At 41.6% G+C, this 17,575-nt stretch overlaps 1 protein-coding gene across 2 annotated transcripts in view; it reads left to right on the forward strand.

Moving 5' to 3' along the window:
* Positions 1–17,575, forward strand: part of vg (vestigial) — a 47,281-nt gene that overhangs the window by 20,991 nt on the left and 8,715 nt on the right. The window contains exons 2-5 of one of the 2 annotated variants that reach the window (XM_011301973.1): positions 10,714–10,924; positions 11,232–11,435; positions 14,581–14,701; positions 14,858–15,072. In XM_011301973.1, the coding sequence (XP_011300275.1) occupies positions 10,714–10,924; positions 11,232–11,435; positions 14,581–14,701; positions 14,858–15,072 (751 nt within the window). The remainder of the gene's footprint in view (positions 1–10,713; positions 10,925–11,231; positions 11,436–14,580; positions 14,702–14,857; positions 15,073–17,575) is intronic. The other variant, XM_011301974.1, reaches the window with a different exon arrangement.

The raw sequence follows: 17,575 nt of genomic DNA on the forward strand, positions 1-17,575 counted from the left end.
AACAGTCGGCGCGAGTCTCGCAATAACGAGCTGAAAAATGGAGGAAAAAAATTGAGTTAATAAAAAAAAACATTGTTCTGAGATTTCTTGAATTTTCTGCTAAAGAAATTTTAATCATATCATATACCTTTTCAGTAAGACAGTGTTAAATATAATAATGAACGAGAACGTACGCGCATGCGCCGCACGGACATTCTTTCGAAATATTTGAAATTTCCTTTATCTTTTTTATATTGGGATTATTTGGGCGCATGTGCATCTCACGGTTCAATGTGTTCGTAAAGAAAAATAAAAAATATATATATACTGTAAATATATGTAAATCTATGTACATATTATATATTCGTTGTATCACTTGAGTCTAGTTACTTGGCTGACAAAAGATAGACGAAAAAAAAAATTATACTGGATTTTTTAGAATATTCACTAGACATCTCATAAATGATAGGAGATGAATAAAAAAAAAATTACGTACTCTGTGGTGTTGGGGCTACAATTTGTCTGGTGTAACAAGTCTTTGAGGCGGGTTCACAGTAGTATCTGACTCCCAATAGTGGGTGCTCTGGAACGCATTCTGAATCGGTGCTGCAATATTTATCTAAACAAGAAAATCATTGTGACGACCTTCTATATCAATCCATAAATCAATCGCTGTGATGATATTGCCCTAAATAATTTTGTTCGCTTTGAATTTATGCATACCCAGTGGATGTGGGGATGTAATCTGCTTGGAGTAGCAGATGTGCTCGTCCGGATCGCAGTAGAATCTCACACCCAGAGGAGGACGAGGATAGCACTCCTTATCGCTCGTACATTTTTTACCTGCCAAATTAAATTTTCAAACATAACAAAAATTCCAATGAATTCGGTATTAAAACCGATCGTCACTTCAATTTATTTCTAACGTTCGAGAATCTCAATTCAAGTTTTTCGACGGTCAAAATGGGAAAATTTTTGTACCGGATAGAATCTGAATGAATTGAGAAATTATTCGGCAATCAGTAAATTTATATTTTGAAAATTACCTATTGTGTGGGCAGAGGCCGCGGCCACGGCGACGATGAAGAAGATGGCGAAGGATTTCATGATGAAGTCGTAGGCTATTGCAGGAGAGCAGAAGTTGAAGAATTGATAGATCATCGCTTCAACGTTCGCCTTTAAATACTCAAACTTCGAGAAGTAAAGTAAACACATGTGGTCCTCACTACAAATGTGCAGATGCTAGTTTGATTTCTTTTGATTATCTTATCCGAGAGCCTGACCGATAACGGAGTCTTTATGCTAATTTAATAAGAAAATTGGCACTATCTGCTGTAATCCATTCGTTTTTGTAAAAAATTAAGAAATTGCGGTACTGATAACACGATTGGCACTTGCACTTACGTGATTCAGACATTCCATCTATCAATTGATTATTCCACTGATTAAAACACACCACTTTTTTCCCGTAGAAAAGACCATCGAAAATCTTATTTAAAAATGTATGCGATAAATAAAATCTATAATTATATATTGAAAGTGCACAACAATTATATTGAGTTCAATTAGCTAAATTAAATAGAAAACCGTTTGAATCAGTAAATTTCAACAGATAATTTTTATTAATTAAGCTATGTCCTGAAAAATGTCACAACTTTTCCGCACACTGACATTTTTTCGAAAAAGAAAGAGTGAAAGCCGCATGTAAAATGGATATTATAACTTATCCAACTTATCCATGGGTAAAATTGCTGTGTAACCTTTAATGAAAATCACATGCAATCAGTCTTGAAATCGTATGAAATCGTGTGAAATCATGACCGATCACTTGAAATCTGTGAAGTCGTATGATTTCATGATATGAATAAGAATATGAATATTTCATACGAAATCACTTGACATCATGTGAAATCCGCAATAAATGTGGTGCGATACATTCGGTAAAGATTAACCCCTCGTTGTAACGTTACAATATGATTTGACATGGATGCATCAGCGATGAGATGATATAGCCCTCAAGTTGGTGATGTATCAGGTTCAAATATGGCGAAAGACATCCAGAATGAGATTCTGTACCGACATTGTTGGGATGTGTGGGACAATTATCGTTCTCCCATATCTCACGTACAAACTGTCGTTGCAATGTCGTCACTGTGATACCTCACGAATGTATAGATGTTTTCTCTGGGTCCAGTATCAGGAGCATCAAGGTGCGTTTGTGTGTCGCACAACGTTGCATTCCACCGGGCTGTTCCGTTTTTAGTCCTAGGTGCGCCATTCTTCGGCGACACGCGCGAACGCCGAGGGAGAAACCGATCAACGCCGTCTCCTTTCATCCACCCTTTCTTATTCATTTAATTCCTCCTCGCATGCCGATTGAAATACTCAAATCACCGGTTCCTTTCGATTATCGGCACGAATATGCCGGGGTTATCCCAGGGGTTATCCCTTATTCTTACGAGCTGTCCGAGTCGCTTTAATTCGCCGCTCATATTTTCATGACGGTTAACGTTTTTCATGGCTACGTCGGTATGTAACGACTTTTATAAATTATTTTACGCCTCAACGTTTTTATAGAGCTGTTACTGTGATGCCAACTCGAGACAAATATACGGTTATATCGTATATGGGAGGGAATAGAAATTCTTTACTAGATTTTCTTCATTCGCAGGGAAAAATTTATGTTTTGAAAGATGGAGAGACAAATTTATTAAATTGACCCAATTTAGTAAAAAGACACATTGATTTCAATGATCTGTTTTTCTCGTGTAGATTCAAGGGCTGAAAATTATATTGATAACGTGTTCTAGCAGAATCCGCACTCTTTAGACCGTATGGCATATTTTATTTTATATTACGGGAACCGACCAACCGTAACTCTTATTTTAGTGGAAACAAAAATAGGAATTTCTCTCGATTTGTTGAATTACTGTGACCAACCCGAGACTTTCGGCTTTTCCTTCAGTAAAAAAAATCGATGTGACCTTTAGAAAAACAGGTACAGATAGTATCGTCCCGCAGGATCTTTCTCTTGATTCGTCGCGTCCTTGCGGGCATCAAACGTACCGGCAAGACCGCGTCCTCGCTGGCAACGGGGCCAATGCGATGCGATCGGTAGCATGTTTCCGATGTGGAAAAAAAATGTCAGTGAAAAAAAAGTCAACCACATATGACCGAAGGTAAAAATGTATCGTTAGACACAATCAGAGTGTATTATACTTCCAAGTTGTGTCGTACATTGAGAAATCGACTTGGCGATCACCTCGGGAAAGGTTCAGGAGTAGCCTTGCGCGTCCGGTTGGTCGTTTCAATAATTAATCGATTTTCCCGGCTGCTCGGTAACTAAAGAATATATTCCAACGCAACGTCCGCTTGTCCAACGGCTGCATATGTCGTCGAATCGGTTCCATCCGCTTTAACGCAATCGAATGTCATAATATCGTGATCAGGTCTGGTCCAATTAGCGTCAGCTCGGCGAGATCGGCAGGGAATTTCGAATAATAAACGCTGGATTGAATGTTTCCTCTCGAAACAGGACATCTCTGTAAATGTTCCAGGCCTATCATCACCCTCAACAATCCTCTTTCACACTTACCTACCATAAACCATCTCCAACTGAAGAGTCTATTCACGGATTCATACTCCCGGTTTTTTATGATCACTTAAGGAATATGCATTAGATTAGATCCGTTGAAAGCTGTTTCGGACAGGTCCTCGTAAAATTTTTCACGCCCGTCAACGCTTCAAGCCCATCGCCATTTTTAGTCGCATGTCACGCTTTCTATACCTGAGTCAAACCATGAAAATTCGGGTTTGGTCTCCGGAGATTACCGGAAAAGTCCGGGCGATATTTGGAAATTCCGTGGAAAGCCACAAAAAAAACTCTCATATTCTGATGGTTTTTATTCAAAGAAAATTTTTAAAAATTTATGCTAAATAAATAATCTTCATAATAATACTAATTTATATTCATTAATAATTCAATTTTAGTAAAAATTGATTTTGTTCACACAGTACAAAACTTATATTCTTTCACGAAATTTTCAAAACGTCTTACAACCTTTCTAAAAGAAAAACATCTTAACCAAAAATTCTAATAAATTCAGCAACAGCCCTGAGGTGTTCATTCCTTTGTGTTCATACAATAATCATCGAATTAACCAATAGTTGGCGGAGAGAATGCAAATCCCAAAGTGTTAAAATTCAGTTCCCCCCAAAAAGACAATAAAATCAATGAACAATGAAATCCATTAAGCCAAACAATCTTCGTAACTAAAAAACGGTTGATTTAAATCAGATGAGAATCCTCACTCGATTTTTCTTGTTCACCAAAAGCAAAAAGATTCACTCAATCCAAATGATTAATTACCGAGCCTAAAACAAACAGAGATAAACCGTAAAACAAAAAAAAATAAATACATTCCAAATTAAAATAAACCCACAATTTGGTGGTATTTAAATAACCGTATTTATTAGATACACATAAATCATTTGTCTGAATGTAGAAAAATGTCCATTAAAGCAAGAACATCTCCATAATTCCCACATATTTCCACATTGGCGATATAAGAAAGAATAATTGTGTTCCGTGTTCCTTCCCGATAATTCTCATCATAAATATTCCCCGCAGTGTCTTTCGCCTCGTGTGGCTCCATTATCGTGATCTCTAATGACGAACCTGGACGAGACTTCCAGTTTTACGACGAGTCTGAATCCACACCGCTCATTACCATAACGTCCTTGCCATGACGCATGTGACATCACGAGTTTCATTAATGATAGATTTAATACTTTCCCAACACTGATCCACCGAAAAAATTTCTCTAAGCTCGACGATTATTTCTTTTTTCTTTTTTTTAATCGGAAATTTCTGAGAGCCTCTCCAGGGTGTAGATTAGAGACGGTAGTCAAGTGGAATTGGACAGGCCGTGACTGCGGTAGGTAGTCAGAATCCTCGTCGTTTCAAGGCATATCGGATGCGACCTGATAACAGACACTAAAGAGGGCCGTTACCCTATCTCGAAACTCAAAGCTCTCAGTTTTAGTGGCTCAACCCTGTTGAAATATCGCTCGTTTTTTCAAACCAAAAAAAGCCTATTCTCCAGCTTCGAACTCGCGAATTTATTCGCAAATACTTAATTGCACCTGCATTCGATTTCCCACAACATCGTTCACCTTTTTTTTAACGTGTAGACGCATGAAAACACCTGTACTGCGGCTCGATCACACCAAATGGAAATTATTCCACAAGAAATGTATTTGATAGGCCGATACTGATTACCCGAATTGGAGTAAATGACAAATTTGTCAATTGTACTTTCGCACTTGATGTTGAATTGATTAAGAAAAAGGTGCGATTTAGTGCTGATGTGTCGGAGTATATTGGCAATGTTTTATGGAAATTTATTGTATGCGGTGCACCACATGGGGAAGTGCGCTTTTATCTTCACGTGATCATCCGATCGGTGGACATTAGCGTAATGACGTCAGCTTAAGTGATGCCATTTTTTCAGCACTCGCTGTACTCGACGTCGCCGCGAGCATCTCCACGAGTTGACATTAATTCGCATGAATTTTATTTCTTCATCAACTCAAACTGCTGGGAATAAATTGAATTAGGGGTGCTCTCGCTTGAAATATCTCGATAACCACAGGTATCGAGACACACGGCGGGAAAAATTGAAGGGATTTTATGGCGAATAAAATGACTTTTTACTCGTTGCTCTACCACTCGCCATTCTAGAGATGCTATCATTTGTTTAAGTAAGTTAAGACCTTTGGGTTCTGAAAAAACGCATGCACCGAGGGGTTCTTCTATCTACGAACACTCACATCGTGAAAACTGCCATTCTCGGAGATGTCAGCGGAAACGCATTTTATTTGGCGTGGAATTCTCTACATTCGTCGTCGACTACGTATCGATGAGTCTCCGAGTTGTCGAGATATTTCAATTGACATATTCACTTGAGATTTTGTCGACTGAGTAACTTCCGTTCGGTTTTCCGTTGCATAACATTTTTGCGGCGTCTCGTGGAAATTCGCGGCATTATTCAATGTTGAATTGCTGAGACTTTATGGAATTTTTATCTCGAATTTGACAACACTGAAAATTTACATGTGGTTATCGGGTAATAAAAAAAATTTCAAACATTTTATAGGACTTGTTAGGTTTCCGCTGTCGGTTCTAGAGGCTAGTCCTCTAGACCAAGAAGATGTGCGAAAAAAAATCTGCCTGAAAAAGCGACTTTCCGAAATGAGAGGAAAGAGTCGTTGATTAATTTCCCACGGATGGACTAATCGAGGTCGAGAATAAGGATGTGCCGATATGCGGTAATTTGTCGTCTTCAGTGTTGTTGTCCACCTGGAGCGAGTGAGATTTACCGCGCTAATGAAGGCTAAACCTAACCAGAGGGGAACTCACTCACATTATCGATAGATATCCACCCCCAACCCCCACACAAATAAAAAAAAAAAGAAGTGAGGGACACGAAGACACGGCATAAGCGAAAAAAAAATGGAAAATGTACGAAAAGAGTGAAACAGAGCTACGAGAAGTCCGACTTCTCTCATCTTAACCGAAGATAGGAGAATCGTGTCGACGAATGGCCGTGTCTGGCAAACAAATTGCGAGATACTCGATGGTAGCTTGTTACCCACTGGGACCCTTCTCCATCTCTCTTCTTCTCTCCCTCTCACCAGCCTCAATCGCCATTTTACTCGTTTTGCTACCTGTGGCATATCTCTCCGGCTTCCACCCCCCGACTTTTGTAATTGATGTGGGAGCTGATCATCGTCGCCCCATCTCTGAGTATCAATCACATCCAATTAAAAAACGAGAAACTAAATCGATGAGAAAATTCATCAGATGCGGACAGCTTGTATTTTTATTTTTAGGTACAGCTGCACTATTAGAAATTTCTTGAAATTACAATCAGAGAGTTATTTTAATTTTCAATCAGGTGAACTTGTATTCAATTTCAATTAAAAACGCTCACGAAATTTCTCATTCATCTTGAATAATCAATAAATTTAAAATTCAAGAAAATAATCGCCAAAATTTTCCACATTTTCACGGTTTTTTTCTCGAATACCATCAAGTCAACCAATTAGTCAATGAAAAACCTACCACAAAATTTAATCTCCATATTGTTCTTAAAAATTACAAGTTATTTAATTTGAAGTTCCGAGTGCAATTTTTCCACAGAGCGTATCTGAATTTTCATTAAAATTTAGCACACTGCAAAATAAAAATTGCACTAAATTTTATTTAAACTAAATGAATTAAACGTAAATCAAATATTTTTGACCGCTAAACAAAGCCGACTAAAAACACATTGAAAATCTCCTCATTTCGTCTTATTGTTATAAACAGTTGGCTGAAAAAAAAAACGGGGGGAGCGGGTGGTAAGAGGGGCGCAGGGGGAGGGGGGCGGTGGGTGAATGTTTGGCGAGCGACGAAAAAGAAACGATGGATATGGAGTGGGGGTACGGGGAAAGGGAGCTCGGAATGCTTTGAAGGACCGCGACAGGATCCGCGTCCTTCCCAGAGGCCCCGCAGAAGCATCAGAAACCTCCGGTCCGGTGGGGGCGGTAGAGGGGAAGGGGGGGGCTAGAGTCGAAGGTTGCCGAACGACTCGATTAATTACCACATTGTCGTTGGTGTATGCCTCTCTCAGTACTTCCACAAGCGACACCACCATCTTGATAAATTCAGCCGAAATTGTTTTTAAGTGTTGTTTTGTTAAAGACGATTCAACACCGCCTTTGAATAACTTGAGAGCGCAGGGAAAACGTCAGGTGTCAGCGAGTGGTGTTATTCCGTAGATGTTTTTTTTCTCCGGGTCATGAGAGTTGCCTGGTGGTGCGGTTGGAGCCACGGGTGATGTACGGTTTCACGGAATGTCGGCTGTGAGGGTTTATTAGAGCAGATAATGATAACATCTAGTTGAGGCGTTGCCTCGGATGTTTTTTTTTTTTTCATTCACTCGACGAAGATGAAAAAGATGGAGAACACCCCCACGTACTCCAGGCATACATCACCGTCAACTTATTTCTGAGCTCTCCAGACTGAGACGTAGGATGAAACGCGCGCGTCTCTCTTGATGCATGAACGTAATTGGTTAGGCGGTGTGCGATGTACGTCTGCCGCCGATTCAATGTACGAAAGGCTTTCTTGTCCAGAGGGTCTTGACAACGCCAAAAGGACCACTGGGGCTAGCCAACTCTCTCACTCTGCGGAGAGATTACCGCGTGTTGGCAGCGCCAGGAAATCGCCAGCCCGACGACGTCCGGTCACTCAGGCAATAATAATTCATACACGCCCCGCGCGTCATGGATGGATTTATAATAATCTTGATGTTACGAGGTTGGTTATTGCTTGAGATTAACAATGGCTGCGCTGTGCGGAATAAGAGTGTAGGATTGCCCTTCAGAGCGACGCCATAATGTTTGCTGTTTCCTGTTCTAAAAAGACCAGACAGATCGAACTCGCTAACTATCAATATCCAGCAATTCTCCCACGCTCATCCCACAGTGATTTACAATCTTCTCTGACGGCTAACGTTAACTCAGAAATCATTTCATTTAATTTCATTTGACAAATTTACGTAACGATTTTTATCACGACAACCCGCTGTAACGTACGTTCGATTTCGTATCTCAAGGGCTTTTGGCTTCAGTGCAAAAATTAATAGTTTGAATAAACGCAAGAACTAAACTTTTTCGAAAAACGTTTCAAAATTTTTACTGGATAATCACATATACCGGAAAGAGGGATTTTCCTTAACTCCTTGATTCACGTCGCGATCCGCTCCTGCTTGTCAACATGCTGAAGATCGCCTGAAGTAACTCGCATCCCGATGAAAATGTCACCTCTACCAAATGGCGACCACGCAGTGGACAAAATAGAGTCATCTTGACCGCGTAGTTTGGCATTCAGCAGTACGTCGCATCCTCGGAATACTCGTTCACCTTTCGACACTCAGTCGCGCGTTTCGAATGACTCTACAGTAATGGACACCGATGTTATTGTGACGTTTCGATCCAATTGACAAAATCTATCCAAAAATAAAAAGTATTCGACGATCGGATGAAAAAAAAGGGGGGGAGGCGAAAAATGGCGGGGAATGTCATGACCCACGGTGACATTTGCATCGCTGGGATCTAATGAATAGCGAGCATTACGTGCTATTTGGTCTCGTTGCGATCAGCCGTGACGAGGATAAGCGGACAGTCGAAAGAGGGGGGTGGGTATGAGGTGGGACGTCGCATAGTCCGAGTGCTATTTGCAGCTTCCCGTTTCACCCTCCCATTTCGAGTTGTATTGAAGGCACAATGGACGCCAACGCTCGGCGTCGCTATGTGTCTCAATGGAACTCACTATCCACCCCCTTTACATCCCCCCACCACCTCCTGGCTACTTCCTTCACCCTTTCAAGAATCTGGAATCAGCGATTCCGAAACTGGACGGATGCATGAGAAAATATATGTGATCACGTAACAAGGTCCGTCAAAGTCCTTTCCCCCCGCCATTGTCACAACAAAAAGATTACATCACTATTGCCAATCAGTAGTTTTCAATAAAAAAGAATCTGGCTGAGTTGCAATCTTTTTTTATTCGAAATTATTGCTAGGAAGACACATCCACACATTTCGAGTTTCTTGACTGAACAAATGAAATAATGATCCGAGGGATTTTCTTTGGATGGGACCGTATGGTCCCATTATTTTACAGATGTTTAAACAGAAAAACCAAAGACTCATGTATTTGTCCATGCACTTCTCGGAATTCAACCTGAAAAATGTTCTCTCAAATAACAACATAAACGTACTGAAATATATAATAAAAATTAATTTTTATTATCTACATGCTCTAAACGTCTTGGATACTCACTGCCTAGGAATTTCTTAAGAACCTCAAAATTAGAGACGTAGAAACACATGTCTTTCAACGGACATACTCCCACGAGCCCTACCGAATAATGGCGCACCCCTTTCTATTTCTCTCTGTCATGCCGCAATGAACGCTTTAAACAGACATTCAACCGATGAAATCGTTGAATCCACGGCATCACCACCATCTCATAAATCCCTCGCGGTTAAAAGTCCTCTCCGACCAATCAAAAATAGAACCGACATAAATCTTGCTACGTCACAATAACAAGCGTCATTGATCCATTTCCAATCCTCCCTAAATGCATTCAAATAAAGGTCAACCATCAACTGCTGTCTCGAAAGCTCTTAAAACCCCCAAAATGCTGGGTCTTGGCAGAACGCCCTTCAGCTTGTCGACGTGCAAGCACTCTAAATCGTTTCAAGAATTTCGTCAAAGGCGAAAGGCGAGTAGAACCACTAGGTGTTGACGAATCTCCAAAGCACTGCGCACACACCAACATCCCAGCCCGGTGTTTTGGATTATTTGTCTCATTTCTGGAATTTCTCTCCACTGCATCACCCTATCCGCGATACACTACCACTGAATCACCGAAGAATTTAATTATGACGATTTCATCCAGATGTTCTCCATGGCAGATGAATTTTCACTGAAAAATTGCATCGATAAATTCCATTGTTCCGAAAATCGTGCGCATTCATTCGTTCGACAATGGGGTAATAAAGCGTGCGGCCGATTTCAACGGATTTTACTGTAAAATTCCGATGCCTGGAAGCTCAATTTCAATCATTCCTTGGGTTTATCAGTTTATCTCCAATTTTCATCTTCTTTCTGATACTCAGTTAAATGTACATCAGAGATCGTTGGAGGCTGCGGGTCTGGAGTTGTGCGCAGCAAGTGGAAGTGTACCACAGGGACAACCAAGTAGTGCGGGATCCGTTGGTTCAGCACCAAGTCCTGCATCGCCACGACCTACACCCCAACCTAGAGCACCTATAACAAGTACTACCACCCAACCATCGAGAACCCTCGATGATGACAGGTCGACTGATGGTAAGTTTCTCCCCAAATTCCTCAATATTCATCTGAGTACTGATGAAACACAGAGAGAAAAGGTTTCTGGATGATCGAAAAATTCTTTTGTCTACACAGTTTAAGAAACACGAATTTTGGGGTCGAATTGAGATCGTCTGCTGTCCCAAGAAGTCTACACCAAATTTTTTACAGTGTACTTGATGTTATAAATTTTCAATGAATTTTTAACAACCAAGAAACTCTCGTTCTCTTTGAAGAATCAAGCTCAATCGATATGAAAATTCGTCATGACCGAACTAAAATAAATGTTTTCAACTTGTTTTAGTAATAAAAATAACGACAAAATTTCGTAACGAAATATGTCAATCAGCTGTAGGTGCAGGGACGACAGCCGAGGATTCGGACGATGGTGAGAGTAGAGCCCAATACGTTAGTGCCAATTGCGTTGTCTTCACTCATTACCGAGGTGACGCAGCGTCCGAGGTCGAGGAACACTTTCAACGTGCCTTGGCACACGATAAAGTCAAAGGTAACATTTTAATTATAATTCTCAAATCAAGATCAATCCGAAGTCATTGCATTTGAAAGAATGTAATAAAGTACCTCGAGCCACTTGGTCCTCTGACAGGACTAACAAGCCCCCTCCTCCGGCAATTCTCCATGTCCCCCGTGATCCGGGAGTTGAAATCCGAACTCCAATAAAATGAGCACCCGAGGTGAATAACAAAGAGCCGTAAGGAGAGTACGACCGGAAAAATGTGGAAAAAAGTTGGCGAAAGAAAAAAAAGGTGAATAAGAAAAAGCGCAATTGCACTGCGAGGCTTTGGCAAGTGATCAGGGCGAGCTGCTATATCGGTGTCGTTTAAACCCACATTTATCCCAACCGCAAACTCCACGAGGATCTCCGGTTCACTAGCCTGTTTAGAATTCAAGACAACATCGACCTAATTGTTACGTGCCTCAACCCTCTGAATTTTTCCCTTCCTCTTTCTTTCCTCATCGGCGCTCCTCGTTCTCTTCACTCCCCTACTCTTGCTTTCTATATACATGAGAGTACAGAGTGGTAAATTAAGAGCTTCTCAAAGTAAAGAGTAAAGAATGCGGGACAGTTTTAGCTTGTGGAATTTTTCGCCTGAAACTTTCGGATTTTACGTGATTTCCACTCAAGAAAATGGAACGACGCTCCAATCCCATTGAATTATTTTATTCTCATTCTATTCCATTGGAACATGTAAGAAAATTTTTATGTAATTCGGTCATTCCTATCTTCAAGTGCTCAGCCAAATCACAAATCGCGTGAAAATTGAATTCACATTACCTCTCAATAATGTAAATGATAATTGCTGAATCACTGTAAATTAGAAGAATGTTAACTATTTATTAGAATTCACAACCTGGAATTAATTTTTCATAGATTATCGTTAAATTGAACAGAAAATCAATTTCAGACATAACAACAACCCCTGCAATCTTCTCGCCTTCTCTTGTCCTCCAACCCTTCCCATTTACTCTTTAACAGCCGCAAGAAAAAAAAAACCGAAAAATATCCTCCAAAGAAAAACAAAGCTGAAGGATGAAATTGAGCATGTCGTTACGCATTGTGCCGTCAAATTAACGCCCGCATGAGTACAGAAAGTCTCGTGTGACTACGTTACCGAGACCGGTAGATAGAGCGACAGAAGCCGCAATTACTTGACACGCGGTCTTTGCCGCGTCGCATCAGTCGTCTACCCATGAAACTAATACAGAGTCATTCGTTTGCTTGACTACTCTCTTCAAAGACCCCAGCGAGTGGTGTGACACACGCGGAACAACGCTCTAAATCGGAATAACAAGCCATCCAGTCGCGCCAGGACATCAATCCTCAAGACCAGCAGCTTGGGGCCCTCACAAGTAACACCACCCCTTCCCTCCCCTTCTCCACCCACCCCTGTATCATGGCTTTACGTTTTGACGTATCGCCTTCTTGCACGCGTGAGCACCCAACGTCTTTATAATGGCGAAAAGTTTTGGCGCAATGCCATATGCCTGCATAAGTCACCGCCATCCAGATGAGGAAAAAAAAATATTTCAATTCTTCACTCTCAGATGGGTCCAAAAAAAGGGAGCACAGAGTTCGAGAATTTATTTAATTTGAATTTTAGAAGTGACAATGTGTGCATTCTTACTAGTGCAGGCGGAGAGTTGAATATGCGATGTGTGATTAGTTAATCTGATGATGACGTCGGGAACCAAAACTGGCTTCATACTGAGACACTGAGACATTGCTTAATCTTTGGGACAAGTATATGGCTGCATCAGCCAGGCAATTTTGTTTATCGAGTGAAATTCGTGTTTTACATGTAGAAATATATTTATTTGGGTGTCGATGAATACGTGACAGATGTAACATGTGGGACAGACTACAGAATTCAGTATCGAATTGATGAAAGTGAGATTTAATGTTTTAAATAGTCGGCAATTCAATTTCCGGAAGTTCACCCCATCTAAAGGCGTATACAATGGATTTAGTTTCGCATTTCCTTCCTGTTAGACCTATCTGTGACTGACCTTCATCCATAAAACGTCCAATTGACTGAATGAGGCCCAATCTAACTCCGCTAACCCCATCGGGTTGTCGTCAGGACAGTTCTTCCTGAACGCGGCACTTCTCTCAACCTCCATCGGCCCTTTTTTTTCACTCTCTACTATCCTGTTGGCATGTCACCATCTTTGTTTCACCGGGGCGTGAGAGTGCGGGGCCCCATCGGCATAGAAGAAAGAGAGGCCCAGAAGACCGCTGCGAGCAGTGGACCGACACTCTGTTTCTTTAATTGCGTTAATAAATAAAGGACAGTCCGGAGCAAAGACGCGGACAGTTTGAGAGAAAGACGAGAAACAAAAATAGAGAGAAACAGAAATAAATGAAAAAGAGAGGAAAAGGGTGAAGAGGCGCGCGGCAGCATCGACTTATCGCTAGCATCTTGGTTTGGTGGCTTAAGCAAATCGCAATATTTAACGCGATAGTTAGTCGTTTCCACATGGTGACCATTCGAATAGGGTTACCAGTGGGTGGAGGAATTGGTGAATCTATACTTGCTGTGACGGCGATGAGAGTTGGAAGCCAATCGGGCGGTTTGCTGGGCGCGCGGACAAGACGGTGAAGCATATTTCAAGCCCTTGAATCCTCTCCTTCTCACTCAGACACCAGTGAGGAGAGCATCTCCGCGATACTCCCAGGGACCGGCATTCCATCCGTGGGAAACAATGTGGACTGCATGGGCTTCTTCGTTCCACCGCTATCTGTTGTACTTTTGTCTCTGTCGATCGGTTGAACCGAAATCCGCGGGAATTACAATATAACCCGATGCGTCACATATTCGCTAGAATTAGGGAATTGGCTGTGGGTATTGGGCTTTGATGTTTTGGGGATAAAAAAAGGAACATGTTGGGGAGATTTTATCAGACAATTTCGAGAGGTGTTTGGGTAGATGAAGGGGGGGGAAGCCCCAGAGTTTGAAATTTTTATGCCTTATTCAAAAAAAGGAAAATTAAGTCTCAATGATGCTCGATCCTTCGACAACTTCCGAACCTCACTGTGTTTTACTCTCACGGTCCTTATCGGTCACGTAACCTACGCATCTGCTAACAGCGGGTCCATCTGATTATAATAGTGTCTTTTTTATTTATTTCAGAAAACATCCCAATGTCAACTAGAAACTTTCCGCCGTCCTTCTGGAACAGTCAACACCCCGGCGACGTTTACGATTACGCAACGGACCCGTGGCACCCCCACTACCCCCAGTATCATCACAGGTAATTGAAAACAATTATTTATGCGAATTGAGAACAGCCATTTAAATAGTACGAAATGAAATTACCGAGGTTTTTTTTATATTTAATTAATATTTACTCGTTATTAATGAAGTTAGATTTGGTCGTCGTAATTAATATTATATCCTCCATTATCAGAGCCGTCCATGAATATCATCATCACAACATGGCGGCAGCAGCGAGTTACGGTGGCCTGTTGTTAGGCGGCGCTCGAGGCCTCGGTCATCACACCCCCCACCATGCGCACGCAGCGGCGTCCTACAAGGACTGGACGTCAGCGACACCCTCGCAATCCCTCGTCGACGCATCGTCAGCACCCCCCTACCCCCATGGCCCTTATGCACCCATCCCCGGTGAGTATTGGGCCTGAAAAAATTAATGCCAATGGTCCCCGCGTACTTTAGCTAGATAACAAAAAAATCACAAAAAAAAAAAAATTAAAAACAGTGAACTTATACATAGATAAAAACAAAGTCAGCTACACAATTTTCACAATCAAAACAAATAAATGTGAGAGAATCAAAGGAAAACAGCAAAAAAAAAGCGTCGCTTTGTACAGGTCACAAAGACATTAGAATTAATATCTAGATAGTTCCGTAGAATTGAATGTTTTCATTTGTTTTCCAAACAAAAGTCATTCTGTCAAAATGTGCATACACAATAATAACGATATACACGGGGTAGAAGTGCCAACACCACCCCAAGTAGTGTTTTATTATTAAAAAAAAAGAGCTAAAAGAGAAAAACAAACTGAGACGATATTAGATATCGCGTCGCTGTGTAAATTGTTATTTGTAAACTATATAAATATATATTAAAAAGCAAATATTTATAATAAAGAAAACGATTATAAGATTAAAATCACATAGAGTTTCTTTGATTTATCTCTTAATACATCGTTGTCTATCTGTGGGGCGGTGTTGGCCCCACTTTTCCCACACTCTCCTCCACCCCTCGATTCCCCCACCTATTCTCCCGCCGAGGCCCAGAAACCTAACCTCAAACAGCACTGCCGTCTCTTCAGCAAAACAAAATGACCCCCCCCCTTCCCTCGAATAAACGTAAATAAAAATCAATTGGCTAGTAGAGATCTTGAAAAAAATGATTCATCATCTCATCTTGCCGGACGAGATCGTTGCATTGAGATATTAAGAAAGCCGCGGTCCATGCGCAGGGCAATCGATCACTGTATAACATGTGATGGAATCAAAACGAGTGCAGAGGATGGGGTTGGGAAGGGACGAAAAGTCGCCGGCGCTATGAATTTCTCCGTTTATATCCTCTCATCTCGATCTTTTGTCCCCTAAAACCCTCACAGAGACAGAAGATGGTTACTTAATGCGACTGGTCAGAATGGCGGTCGGCAGGTATACAGGGAAGAGGCAAGAAAGAGGCACAGGCGGTCCCTCAGATCCCCGCAATTAATAAGAGCTTAATGGAGGCCATGATATACCATCTCCTTTTCACTCTTGCACCACCACAGTAAGGCATTTTGCATCTTACTCCTCTCTCTCTTGCGGCAAACTGAAATGATCCGCCCGCGTACAAAAAGACCAGCGGCAGGAGAGTCCCTATGAGAGATTTCAGAGAGGTGCTCAGGACACGTTGGCAAAAAGGCGTCTCCCCATCTCCACCCGCCCTAGCCTCTTTTTATTTCTATTCCTTGTCCTTCTCTATATCGTGTATCAGTGGTCAAATTATATAAGACAGGAAGCCGCAGGGAGGGAACTGAATTCTAAATGATTCTCTTTAAGGGACCCTCTTCCCACGGCACAATAATATAAAACCCATTTCTTGGATTGCCGTCGATTCCTCCACCCTTGGGAAAATATTATTCCACCATGAACGGGTTCATTCCGCGTTATTTTTGTGTGACAACTGCTGGTATCAGTTTTGTCGATCGCTAAATAATTTAATGGAAGATTCACCTGAAGAAAACTTGCTCAGTTTTTTAACTCTCATATTTACCATTAAATCTACAAATATTTACGCATTTATCGTCGCCGAATCAGTCGTCGTGACGTAATTATCCCGCATTCATAATTCCTCACTCCCCGCCGGCGGCGCCGGGTGTGCTCGCACCGTTTGCGCGCGCATCCGTCTACGTCCTCCCAATCCGCGGGAAAATTCGAACGTATCAAAAGCTGTTTCCTGTGAAGTAAAATACTAACAAAAAATCATAAAGCGTAATATCTTGTCTACAATCAAAAAGAATGTTTCCTGCATCAATACTTCTGAAATATTAATTGAATGATCCCACGATCAATTCCATAAATTCTCCTATGGGAAAATAAAAGCGATCATCATGGTTATTTACAATATCCAGTATTTAATAACGACTCAATATCGAATGTATATCGATATCCGGAATGTGCTGGCGAGACTTAGGTGTATTAGGACGCCAAACCGGTCGCGATGACTTGAAAAACTTGTCCCCCTGTTATTTTCCCCACTGATATACATAATGCACATGTGACATACGGTATATGCACTGGGCCAATGCCGGCTGGAAGACAAAGGCGCCTTTGGGATGTGGATGGGAGGTTTACGAGGTGAGTGCCTGTCCGAACGGCAAAAAAGTTGCACGGTGTGGGTGTAAAACGCATGCCTGGCACTGTTTGCGCGGGTGTAAAGACCGCCGCGGGGGTTTCCCTCTTTCACTCTATCTCATTTAATCATATCAATCTATATGGCTTTCTCTCTTTCTCCTAGGATAAACAGCGTGCGGAGTGGGTGGGGGGTTGCAGCTGCTACTGCGCTCTGCTGCTCCCTCCACCGCTCCCAGACAAAGACACGCCTTCTGCAACTGGCCACGCCTTGGGCTTTTGTTGCACACCGGCTTTATTAACACGCCTC

This window comes from Fopius arisanus, unplaced genomic scaffold, assembly GCF_000806365.1.
Source record: "Fopius arisanus strain USDA-PBARC FA_bdor unplaced genomic scaffold, ASM80636v1 scaffold00025, whole genome shotgun sequence".
NCBI classification, from domain to species: Eukaryota; Metazoa; Arthropoda; class Insecta; order Hymenoptera; family Braconidae; genus Fopius; species Fopius arisanus.